Raw genomic sequence first — 13,691 nt, 5'->3', positions numbered from 1 at the left:
CATTGCTGATTGAAACATTGAGCATGTTTACTATCATCCTCCTGTTTGTGTGGCACTTATTGGTGAAAGATTCAAACCAGTGGTTCTCAGCTTTGACCTTTGGCCCGTTACAGTCTGGGTCTTTGTTCCAATGAAGTGATTGGTTAACTGGTCCCACCGAATTAGGATACCTACCATGTGGACTGCCGCAGAGCACTCATGTCACACTGTAGGCAGACTTAGGTTTGGACAGGAATGGAATGTAAATACGTTTATTTTAGTGGATTCAAATTTAAAATAACTAACTGAATACATATATAATATAAAACATCTCAACTGTAACACTGACTGCAGGGTTTTAGAATGGGGATGCAATTTAAACACAATTATAGAGATAAAAAAAGACAAATTAAAAAAGGCACACTGCCTTTTGGGCAGCTGCTACCTGGAATTTTTGTGTACTTGTGGAAACTGAGCTTTTTGTTGATCATCGGAAGTACATTCTGACACTTCTTAATAGATTCATCTTTCCCTGTAGTTAATCTTGTTATGTGTATGAGTTATATAATTAGTCTGCATATTGCCATAATATGTATAGTTATAAATAAGTTTGAACTAGAACCTGTATTCAAAATCTGCACACATTTGGTCCTTTCTTTCCCTTTCATATAATGATAATGACAATGCATTGAAGTCATGTAGAATTCAGTTTTTTGATTCACGTTTTCAGGTTTTTGTAGTTTTGTTTTTATTGTTTTATGCAATCAAGCATATGTTTTTACTGGCTATTTGTTCAGCTCTGTATATTTTTGAAATATGTTAGTTTTTTTAATTTGTGTTATTTTGCACTGCAGTGTTATTTAATGTTGCAAACTTATATTTTGGTTCTTAGGCTGCTTGAAGTGTATGTTGCAGTTTAAAACACATTTTGAGATTCTGACAGGATGCTAACGGGGTTGGGGGAATTGTCCCTCGTCAGTCTGGGAGTCTGCAGCTGGAGAAACAGGTGATTCATGGTTTGACTGCTTTTTAATTTAATAAATAACGAGTGGAATTCTCGTAGACAAAACTTTTTTTTTTCCTCAAAAGGAAATCTCGGCTTAATTCAATCAATTACAACATATAATAAAAGAAACACATCCATTATGACCTATTGTCTGCCATAATGTAACCATGATCAGTAATGGTCATTAAAATAAAATAAAATAAGATAAGGAACAAAGCTGGGTCTCAGGAGCTATACAATACTTGAGTTTAAGCACAGAAGAATATTTTACTACATCCTGCTGTACGCGAAGGGATAAAAAATGACTTTTCAATACTCCTTGTGCTTCCCCAACACTTCCAAATGCTGCTAAAGATAGATCAATAATTTATTACAGCTATTAATACCATAGCACTGTGCATTTTAACAGATATTAAGCAAGAAATATGGACCTCCATTTGTGTTAATGTGATTTACTTGCTATGCAACCTGAAGGAACACAGCAGAAGAAATAGCAATACAATATCATTGCATGGTTAGTAATATGCTGCTATGGTTGAGTGCTTGATTGCTGAAGGATTCAGTTATTTCTGAGATCTGAAATAAGACATAACCACTGTTGTGCATGGCCCACTGACTGCTAATCAAATATTGCTGGTGCTACATATTTTTCACTTCATAAAGTACTAAAGGTTAACAGAACCTTTAGCAGCTAATTAAAAGAGCAATGTATGATTTGTTTGTAAGTGAAAAAGTAATACAGTACAACATAGGCTACTGTTAAGTCTTTACAATGAGACCAAATGCTGTACTGTATGTGATATATATATATATATATATTTGATAGATACAGACAGGTCCTTATATACACGCATCTACAAACACAAAGATATTACATAGGAAAGGGCTGTACTCAGTGGGACTGAGGTCTACAGCAGTGTTTGTGATATTGAATTAGAATTACTGGTCTTAGGTCACAGTACATACTGTAGTTCAAAAGTCGTCTCATGAACCATTAAACTGTGCAGTTTGGCTGAAAAGGTAAACCCTTCCCAAGCACATTTGATGATCGCACATTTTTGTCAGAAGGCAGAATTTTAAATCAGATATATAATGGGAAAAGTACATATTTTTTATATTGTACTGGATTAGTGAACGTATCGTCTGTTCTGTATTGAAGAACAACCCATTAGGAAAGTAGAGGGTTCAAGTTTCAGTGAATGTGCTTGCATTTAAAGAATCACAGCAAGCCAACAATATAAAGTCCAATGAATGTTGCATCCCGCATTAGGGTACTGAAGACCTAAGCTGTCTCCCAGGGCTAAGAAGGTCCGTGATGTCCACCCTTTGCACAGCCACAGGGTTTTAAATGAGATCAATGGTTTGGTTTGGTGTCTTTCTGGGGAGGCTGGCTGTTTTGTTTGGTATGATGTTTTTGGTATGGATTTGTATTTTTGTTTAAACCTATTTTTTGCTTTTGTAGAAGTAATAAAAGTGCACTAAAGCACTGAACTGCAATCTTCCATGTGTGGATTTGCTATTTCTGCCCCTCGCCACTACGCTTCAGTGTGCTGCCCATTGTTCTGCTTTAAAATTGAATGAAAAAAAACTTGACTGGGATAACAAATGTAAAAAAAAAAGGAAAAAAAAAAAAAGAAAATGTTTACAGCATTTGACCAACTAATCAAACAGATTGACCCACAATTACGACCCCATTCTTCTGTGCAGAGAAGATCACAAAGTGGCTTTTGACAGCTCTTTCCTGATATGAAGTTGTTAATCTCTGGCATTTCTAAAGGGTACCCTCAAGGTGGAAGGTTAAAAGCATGGCGTATTAGTAGAGTACCAATCCGATCAAAATCCCTGTTGGAAATGGCATTCCACTCTGATCCTGCAGGATTACAGGGTGAACAGGGGTAGGGATGCAACTGTAGCTCCTGTGTTCAGAATACACTAGGGGGGAGGTGTGGCGGCATGCTGGTGCTGCTACTGATTTACCCCATTCTCACAGCAATAGACAGAATCCACAGGGCAGTCAAGTCCTCTAAACAGCGTTGCATGGGGGAAACTCACAAAGCCTTTTAATGCCAAATGCCCTTTTCTTCTAAGAAAGAAAAAAAAACAAAAAACAATGCGTGTAATACACAATTTAAGAATACAGATGATCCAGTGAATTAAATTAGCTTCAGATATTACACTTCACAATACATTCCTGCTAAATTTCACCTTATTTGAACACATTGCGTTGTAGAATAAACGATAACACGTTCCAGGTTTAATTTTCTGCTGTCAAAAGGGGGATTAGCTGTTAAGAGAATGTCTTCTGTGTTTATATCAAACATTTGCCTCTTTTTCAGAATATACAGTATGTACTCATTTAAGGCAAGCTACTATCTTGTAATTGTTTTAAGTGGTTCCTCCGTCAATGAGATTACATGTATTGACTGCAGAGGATCTTGTGTCAGCTAGTAGCTGTTCACCGCTGTGGTGCTGAAGCCCCCACCCCTATGCAGTGTAGAATTAACGATAATGGAAGCTGTTTTTATTGATGGTCGCTACAGCATACAAAGCTTCCTTAACTGAACAACTGTGTTCCTTCCTGCCCTGAGCTCCATTACACACCCAGCAGCAGCCGAGCAGATTGCTGCTCTGTCAGGGAGCCCCAGAAGTCACGATCGGGTGACAAATGAGTCTCTGTTGCAGGCACCGAACTGGCAGGCTGGGGCAGAGATGACATATCTCACGAGCTTCAGACACAACAAGCCAGCAAAGTTCTGTAAACCTGCCACATGAGAACACGTTCGATTTAGATGAAAACACAGTAAAGAAATACCACCTTATTTATTTATTTATTTATTTATTTTACTTAACTGAATTAATTTTGCTAAACGTATATGTGCTGTACACACTGTTCAACCACCAGTCTCTTGGGCAGCTGTGATGGGAAGTTTTCATCAAAACAGAAGGAATAATGTAAAAACTTCCATGAGTATTTTCTATAACCCTCTTCTATAATGTTTTTTCTCCTTGCATGAAGTTGCAGGGTTTGGCACCAGTGACTATCAGATTTGGCTTCTTATCACCAGAAAGTCCTGTATTGATGTGAAGCTTGTTCTCTTCGAGGACAGCATTTACTGACTGTGTACTGACAGTGTACTTATGATTTCCTAATTTTGCTTACAAGTGATAAAATCCCTTTTTTTCTGTGCGTCAGCAGAGAGATGGCTGCATTATTGAATGCAGTCCTACCTCTGAGACCTCGGGCCTTATTTGTTAATAAAAGTTATGATTTGCTGTTTTTGGCTAGATCCAAATCTCATCTCCTAATGCACTGGCAAACATCCTGTTGCCTATAGCTGGATATTCACCCTGCTTCTCTAGCTACAGAGGGGGAATTTTCTAGGTCATTCTCTCTCTCTCTCTCTCTCTCTCTCTCTCTCTCTCTCTCTCTCTCTCTCTCTCTCTCTCTCTCTCTCTCTCTCTCTGTCTCAGGCACACACTATAAATAATACATATAACTTCCTGTAAATGTCTGCTTGTAGAAGGAGATCATTTTTTTTCCCAGTTTAGCTAAAGGAATACGGTAATTACTACTGATTAGAGTCCTGGTTCATCTTTTATTTAGAACCTCTCTGTTGCTGTTTTGCTGTCTTTCCTCACACATCTTTACTAGTATGCAATCAGCTGGTTGTAGGAATACGTTAAACTGCCTAAATGCCACTTTTAAATAGCTTCTGTCCTGCACACTTCAGCCTTGCTTTATTAACCCTGTAATGCCCAAGCATTTGTTTTTTAAATGAGAAAAGCTTATTTATTTATGTAATTAGATTCTGTTTCTTGTAAAATCTTTTTTTTTCTTGTCTGGCAACAAAATGTAGTACATATGAAAAATTCTGGCTTCTGAGGCTGGATTTTAAAAATAATAATATAGGCTAAGTGTTCTATCATATGTGACACATAAATGGGCATTTTATGTGGTTTACAATACAGTAAGTGTGCCAAATCAAAGTATTTAACTGAATAGTGTTGCAGCAGTGATCAGCAATCTCGTCTACCCTGAAAGATATATGGATTGTAATCATTTTATAAAGATGGCATTATTGTTGAAGACTGGGGCCATAAAATATTAAAACCTAGTTGTTTTTTTTGTTTATTTTAGATGAAAACGAGTTCAATTTAAAAAGGAAAATATCTAAATGGATAAATTTAAGTACATTACATTGTACACAAAGACTAAGGTCAAACAGACCAGAGAGCATACATCATCTAGACTGGAGTCTTTATCTTCATTTTACCTAATTAAGGAAATAAACTTGCTTGAGCCTGAAAGCAGGATTATATTCCCCTTGCGTTGCAATTGTACTGCATCATGATATGGACATATCTTTGGAAGGAAGAAGTCTTCTGTAAATTATCATAGTCACAGAAAATGTCACTACATTCTGAAGCATTGTAAGCAAGGTGCTTGAAATAGCACTCTAATAAATCACTCAAAATGAGTTAATTTAACGGATTTCACTTTTCAATGTAGTAGGTTGAAATGCAATCACAACCTCAGGTTACGATGCCTATTAAACGAAACCACACAAGTTAGAGGACTGTAGCTGTATATTTTCTTTTGGAACTGTATCAGGGTGGAGACTGGACCCGCACACCACAAGTCAGTGCCTTAACCACTGTGCAAAAGAGCCAGGCTCGCATGCATTCATGGTTACATCTCATCTCACTGACGGGACAGAAGCCGCAACGGCAGCCTGTCACACAACATTGCCTGTTACAGAGTCATATATTTTAAATTCAAAGGACATTTTAGTTTTAGGCTAGACAAAATACTGTGTCTTCTTGCTAAATCATTTAAACTTCTATAACTGAATGGCACAATGATGGGCCTAATGAGCCGAAATGAATTTGTGTGAATGGGCCTCCAGAATTCTTTTATGGTATTTTATGATAGTGTGGTAAGTTCCATGTATTATTGCGGAAAAGGCTAAACACCGTCATACTAATATCAAGATGAATAAATAAAATAGTGGAAGTGGATTATTTAGAAAAGTGTGCTAGATGGTTCCAGCGGGCTGTTCACACTCCTTGGGTCTTTGGGTCTTTGGTTTGAATAAGAATGAGTTTGAAGGTCTCGGTGGACATTCCTCATACAATTACATCACACAGCCACCACACAATCTGGCAATGGTAAGAGGGGCCCAGAACTTAATGGCAAGAGATGTTCAGGTCTCTCTTCTGATGCACCTGCCAGGACCATGCCTGACCACAGCCAGCACCATAATCAAAAAGTCTAAATTATATACAGTATTTCAGCATTATTCGATGACTTATCTTTCTAAAAGACATTTGTACTGTAGTTTTCAGTGTTTAATAGGATCTGTCACCACTTCCACAGTAATATTTTTTTTCCACACAGTGATGAGATACATGCCCTACAGTAAAGTTCCAGTGGTTGTTAGTGTATATCTGCTTTGAATGAGCAGCTCTGTCTTTGTGCTAGATTCACTCATTACAGATGCTGCACTGACCGGGACCTCACTCTCCCTAATGCACTTATTTAGCTCTGCAGTGGTTCAGGGCAGCATGCAGTGCCCCCAAGGTGCTCATTTCCACAGCACCCAGCTCCCTTTGCAAAGCAGTTGGATGGGACGAGAGATTAGTGTAGCAGCCGTAGTCTGCTCACACCGGATCTATTAACTGTGATACAGTACAGTGCTGTCTAATATAACTATAACTGTTTGATAATCAGATAAATATACAACTTGATTTAGTAATTATTTTTGACACATTCATTGATAGGTTTTGTAAAGTCATATATTTCTTTACAAAAAAATTCAATTGATCTCAAATATGTTTGAATTCTAAGCAAGTTTTTGAAGAAGCATATATATATATATATATATATATATATATATATATATATATATATATATATAGATTGGCAGCATTAATGTGAAGTCGTTTTTACAACTAATGATTAATGTCTGGGACTGGGGGAAGTGATCACTATAAACGTGATGGGCTAGAAAGAAGGTAAGTGTGGCAATATTCCCAAGGGAATTTAATATTTTATGCTTGATTGCTGCTTTTTGTCAACCCTTTAAAGAAGACATAGAGTACAGTTATGTGTGTTTGCCCTTACAGGAGTTCTGTACGCACTGTTTTTAGTTCAAAGTCAATACATAAATGACATAGTCTCCCTATAATACAGGGTTGCATTCAATAAGAAAGCTCCAACTTTTGGTTACTGACAAATAAGAGCAAATAAGTGAAATAGTATGAAAGACAGATATGTCATCGATCTTAGCGTTTCATTATCTGTGGTGCACTCGCAGGTTCGGAAGGTAAAATCGCCAGGGACCTCGCTGGTGGTGGTCGCTGTGACCTTCAGTTCTCCTGAGCTGTTGTTGGGATTTCCCTGTGGTGAGGGAACGTTATTTGACATTCTAAATTAGGCAGAAAAACAGGGGGGAAATAATTAGGGGTAAAAGAAAAAGAGAGAAAGTTGCACCATAGTAGATTAAGTTTAGGATTGGATGTCAGGAAACCCTACTGTGTGATTCTTGACATCTTGTTTTTACCTCCTCCCTTTATCCCCTCCTTGGCGTGAAAGCATTTCCAACCTTGAAATCTTGAAAGAAACTGGACACTTGCTCTAAACAGATGAAGAGTTCTAATAATGAACAGATTCATCTGTATTAAAGTATCTGTGTGCTTGCCTAACAAGACTTTTTCATAAAGGGAACGTTATAGAGCTAGACTCTGTGGAGACAGCTTTCTAGCTCAGAGCAGAGTAGACTTTTCTATTGACCCACAGTCAAAACACCTTTTATATGTGTAAGCAACCCATGCTGACACCAATCTGGATTTCTTTTTACATAATCTTAATTAGCACAGTGAGAGATTTACAGCTCATTGGTGGATTTCTGTGAGCAGCTTTCTATCTCACAGTGCGGTTTAAAGATTGTGTCTCCTAAACCCAACAATACTTCATGAGTTAGGCGACCTGTAATCCTGACCTTCTTAAAGCTTTTGTCCAGCATAGAAAAGGCAGATATATCTGTTGCTAAAGCTCTGCATCGTGCTAAGAAAAGAAAACGGTGTGTGATTGTTATGGTTATATATTGATTTTTAGTAAGGCATAGGCTCTCCTTTTAAAAAAAAAAAAAAAACCTATGCCTTTTAAACAATTTGGTAAAAATGTTCAATAGGGACTGCCCAAACAAGAACGGAGAATTGTAGCAGTGACATTGAATGTATATTGGCTGGAAAGATTTGTAATTTGTTTAAGTTCGAATGTAACAGTGAAAGGTGTTTCAAGGTCTGTGGACACCCAGGGGACACCCAGTTGCAAAGTGTATTAAAGCATATTAAAAGTGCAATTGTGGTCTCAATCAGTATGTGATAAAAATTGTTAAAAAAAAAAAAAAAAACATGGGCAAGTCTGGCAAATGCTTAATGCATTATAATCACAGGAAACTACAAGATTGCTTTGCAAATTCACTTTTATAAAGGTTTATGTACAGGAAAGTTAAGGCAAGAGAAATGTGTTTCACAGAGTTGTTCTCACAGTTTTTGTTTCTACATGGTGTTCACCACATTAGGGATTCCAGGCTGGACCACATGCGTAGTTTCATTGTGTTTATTGGGTTGCTCCCTCTTAGCCTCCCCTCCCACAGCACAGCTACAGGCACTGAGGGGTTAACTGTTCCCCTGGGTGATATTTTATTTTTCCTTTCTAATGAAGTAGAATTTGGACCCTCTGGACATTTGACATTCTAAATGCACTTCTCATCCATATTTAGGGTATCAAGAACCTTTTGTACACTGGAATGGTTAATGAGAAGGCACACCTAATGTGATTATTCTAGTTGTGGGGGGATTGGATGCTGCTCCTTGTCGAAGCAGCTTCATGAACATGTGGCTGTAGGAGTTTTAATCTTTAGTGTTAAAAGGTTTTAAGTGAGTAGGAGTAGGACCAGTACATCCCGTTTGAATGCTTCTCATAAATGTTGCCCTGGTTTTTATAATACAATTTTGGTGTTTGTTTCGCTAATCATGAAATATAATAAAAATAATATATATTTTTTTAAACCTATTGCTTTTTTCTTCATTAGTGTACTGCATTTTTTAAAGGCACGTTTTATTGTTTTTTCTCTGACGATGATGCCCAATGTTTAAAGTCTGTTTTAAAAGTATTTGTTAATTATATGAAGACTAAATGCTTGGGTTTTCTGACAGTGTCTTAATAAAAGGAGGGCTTTCACGTTCACACTAATACACTTCAAGTTGTCTATCTGGTAAAATGTTTATGTTGAGCCAAAGCTGTTTCCTGATAGTCTTGACAACCCTACACATCCCCCGAGTCAGCACTAGACAGCAGTGTCACTGTAATGTGATTATTATTAGTATTATTTTTACAAGAAACAGTTTTATTCACAGACAATAACATGAAACCAAATCAGAGTAGACTGAATTGAAACTGTGGAAATCGAATTAAGATTATTAAAAAGAAAAAAATAAATCAAGAAAGATGAGTACCACGGATAGAATGTAATACTTTCAGAATATTGCTCTATCCGGACTACTGACAAATCTAATGAATACCATAAATGCATTTATATACAACTTGCTATTTTATATGATTAAACAACACCAAACCTGTAATACAAAAACAGCATTAATGGCAGCTGTAGTGCTGAAGCAGAGAAGCAAGCCTCAAGATATATATGGCAATATTAAAACAAAAGCCCAGTTCTCTGGGGAGGCATCCTATATCAGTTCAGCCGGGTTCAGCGCCAGCCCTTCAAACCTGCAGTAGCTCTTTACATTAACATAATCAATTGCCAGCCTATTTATACCTATCAGAAGAGAAAGAGAAGAGAAAAAAAAGAACAAAAAAGTGCGCTCTGCCTCTGATTTGATGGCTTTCTCTTCTTAATTGGATCAAGTAGGAAGTTGGTGCCAGCCCCTCCGTGTGCTGTGTGTTCTGATTTTGCTCAGTCCTTCTCTTCAGTCAGAACAGAGAGAGAGAGAGAGAGAGAGAGAGAGAGAGAGAGAGAGAGAGAGAGAGAGAGAGAGAGAGAGAGACAGAAACCAGGAAAGAAAAGGAGGAGGGTAGAAAAGGAAGGGGAGTATCCATCCTCCTGGTCCTTGTGTTTTTCTAGTCTCTCTGCTAATGATACACTTTGCCAGTGGTGCTTAGAGGACTGGCACCTGCTGCTCCTTGGTGATTCAGCCTCTTACAGCTGCCGTTTAAACATAACAGGATGTCGCTTGTGCCGCTGCTGCTGCTGCTGCCTCTGCTTAACAGTAGTGTTTACATGAGAGCCGGCTCCACTCGCAAAGTCTTCAGGTGAGTCAGCTGAATTTTGAACACTGGAGTTATAGCAATTCTTCTGAAACTGTGAAAAATCTGAAAGAAACTTATTTATTTTCATTTTTATTACTTGGAGAACCACCATGCCTTGAGAACGGTCCCAAAAGAAGAAGAATCATCGTCATTTATTTGACTATTTATATATTTCTATAGCTTGATGTCTGTATCTATGCCCGCACCATCAAGTTATTTTGTGATCAGATAATGGAAGACCCGCTTCATCGTTTTTGCTGGCTGCTGTCTTGTGCACCAAGTTAGAGTTCAGGCCTCTGGAGACTTTTGTCTGACCAACGGTGTGAGGATGTCTGAGGGAGCTGATGAAACCTCCCCAGGCCCTCCCACCCCTCCCTGTGCTGCTGATGCTGCTGCTACTGATTCCCCGCTCTTTGCCTCCACGGCCCAGGAAAATACCCCAGAAGTGTCCGCGGCAACGGAGGGTGTTGCCGAGGAAAACCGAGCTCTGGGATTGGCAGGTCTGGCTGCTACCTGCTGCATCTGCATGGAGACAGCACAAGTGAGGAGCTGCCTGAACTCTGAGAAGATCTGCGTCTTGCCCATCTTGGCTTGCCTCATCAGCCTGGCTCTCTGTACTGCTGGCCTCAAGTGGGTCTTTGTGGACAAGATCTTTGAGCCCCACACCCACCTCGACCCCAATCGGATTGGTCAGGACCCAGTAATCTATGCCGACCAAACTCTGGTGCCCACTGGAGAGCCACCAGCTGCACATACCTCAGTTCTACCCAGCCACAGCACAGGGCAAACAGTGCAGGTGAAAGTTGACCCTTCTGTGGCGCCTGACCCTGTCCACAATCCAACCTTCAGTAGCCCTACCTCGGCTTTAACTCTGCTAACCACTCCTGCCAACCAGAGACCCCTCACAACTCCAAACGTGAAAGGACCCACCACTGGGCATCCTCTGCAAACAGTGGAAACTAACATAATAAAAATACCCAAGTTGCGTAAGTATTTCATTTTTTTTTTTAATTTGTAACCACCCACCACCACCTTTTTTGTTAAGTCATTGTCCCTTTGCAATTAGCAAGTCTGTACTGTAGACATGCAGGGAAATGGATAGGGACGTAGGTCGTAATTACCTCATGTTATGTACTATAGAAAGTGCAACACTTATCTTAGGAAGGCCAGAATAGGACATTTAGGTTTGGTTTAAAATGACCAGTTGTGGGTTGGCATTTTTTCTCAAACACGGGAATAATAAGTACATTACTTTTTAAAAAAAACAAATACTTTGACAGCTCTCTGCATTCTCATTTTAATGGGGTATTATACAAGAGGCAGTGGCAGTGGCTTGAAAAGCAATGTGTACACAGCACATGTAAATAAGTAAGCACATTATATTAGCTTTAAAGGTCAGGCTGTTCTCTTAGTCTCAGTTTATGTATTTATTTATTTTATTACGTGACTAGATTGAAAAAATAAAAACCTGCATGCCTCACATTGAACCTCTCGTTAAAAATCTCCTCCCTTTGTAAAATCACTATAGACAGGCTTCTTGTAATTAGAGATTTGTATTGACAAAATGACTGATTAGATGATCTGAAATACAATAGGAAAGAATCCCAGAAAACCACTTTATGCTTGTTTAGCAAACGGCAAACGGCACTGTCTTAATATCTCACTTGATTTTGTTTAAATCCCTGTCCAGTATTTAAGACTGTAACATTCTGAGTTCAAAGTAAACATTTTCAATCCAAGATTGAAACACTTTGTGTACTTCTTCGACAACCATGTAATGAAACGGCTCATTTTATCAACCCTGCCGTGGTGAATGTTGCAATTTAGCGCAGATTAAAGTGAAACATACCCTGAGAAGCGCTGGCCTTCCTCATTCCCTCACTACAGAATAATAGTGAGGTCCACATTTGATTGAGATCTGCACAGCTGATCTATTTTTGGAATTGCACAAGATATAAGTCAGTAGACAGATGCTATATTAAAAATCAATAGCTGATGATCTGTTACTTCCTGAATAAAATTGCTGTGGAGCCCAGATATTCTCCTTTCTCTCCTCTCTGAGATCTACTTCAAGGTCAGTGCCTGCTGTGGACTAATTGATTCCTCTTTATCCTGGAGTCTATGAGAGAGACAATCCCAGTAATGCTATCTGCTCAATAACTGCAGTGACTTTGGAAGCAGGGAAATTATTACATTTGGAAAGCTGCCAGCCTCATAGTGTTTTGTCATTTATAACCCTTTTCTTTGTTGCTTTTAGTAAGGATTTTTTTTTTAGTTATAATAATGCATTGTTTCATTGTGGTTCTTTCTTTACTACTGTGTGTCAGTTGTGTTACTTGATGCATTACCCGCTCTCTCCTTTGTAAAATGTATGCATTGATTGGACTGATGCATTAGCAATGCTGTTACAGACTGATTAATGAAAATTAGGCATAAGCCAATAACATTGCGTGCTTACACTACTGATCTGGAGTATAGATTACTGGCTGTCATTACATCTATTGTTTCTGGGGCTTAATTTACCATTTGCATTTCTTTGAGAGGTGAATAATGGTGACCATGCGTGTACAAAGATACTATGTTTTAACACTCTGCACAAAAGTTTTTGAAAATATTTATGAAACATGTTTCTTGTTTTCCTTTTTGGTGAAGTGTTCCACTTTGAATACTAGTGAGTAGCTGTACTAGACCTGTCATAGTATACTACAAAGAGAATACACCTATTAGTTAACGCAGGCTATTTTAATGAAGCCTTGTGTTACAGTTCTAATCTACAGAGGTGTTTGGCAGTCACAGGCAATATCAATAGTATTACAGGGACACACACACATATATATATATATATATATATATATATATATATATATATATATATATATATATATATATATATATATATATATATATATATATATATATATATATATATATATATATATTATATATATATATATATATATAATATATATATATATATATATATATATAATTTCCAAAGACAAAACTGTAGGAACATGTAGTCATTTTGGATGGTACAATAGTATTGTATGCGTATTGGTTTTGTTTAAGTGCGTCTATTGTTGCTGCAAAATGCACATAACACATTTGGACCAAATTAGCCATTTGAAAGTTGTACCTTTTTTGGTAAGAAAGATTTATCATGTGGTTGATGATAACAATCCTATTTAGTAGGAATTGAGGTTCTGTTATGAGATTATTTACATCTGTAAATCTACCTTGTTAAGCTGGCTCATACTGATATACAATAAAAGTAATATCTGTTATAGTACATGGATTCAAGTTTACATTTAATACAAAATTGGTTCACTAGGGTACAATAAGATATAAATTCTGCCACCTTATCAGTGTTTA

At 37.8% G+C, this 13,691-nt stretch overlaps 1 protein-coding gene across 7 annotated transcripts in view; it reads left to right on the top strand.

Moving 5' to 3' along the window:
* LOC121301047 (pro-neuregulin-1, membrane-bound isoform-like) overlaps window positions 1-13,691 on the top strand; it is a 77,457-nt gene that overhangs the window by 19,613 nt on the left and 44,153 nt on the right. For 2 of the 7 annotated variants that reach the window (XM_041230167.1, XM_041230140.1), the window contains exon 1: window positions 10,142-11,305. The exons of 1 other annotated variant lie outside the window; for it this stretch is intronic. In XM_041230167.1, coding sequence (XP_041086101.1) covers window positions 10,648-11,305 — 658 coding nt within the window. In that variant the 5' untranslated portion in view covers window positions 10,142-10,647. Of the gene's footprint in view, window positions 1-10,135; window positions 11,306-13,691 lie in introns of those variants that run through there. 4 more of the 7 variants (XM_041230158.1, XM_041230185.1, XM_041230149.1 and 1 more) reach the window with 4 other exon arrangements.

This window comes from Polyodon spathula, chromosome 2, assembly GCF_017654505.1.
Source record: "Polyodon spathula isolate WHYD16114869_AA chromosome 2, ASM1765450v1, whole genome shotgun sequence".
Lineage (NCBI taxonomy): Eukaryota > Metazoa > Chordata > Actinopteri > Acipenseriformes > Polyodontidae > Polyodon > Polyodon spathula.
Note: the sequence above shows the minus strand (reverse complement) of the source record. Positions and strands in the feature narration are given on the sequence as shown.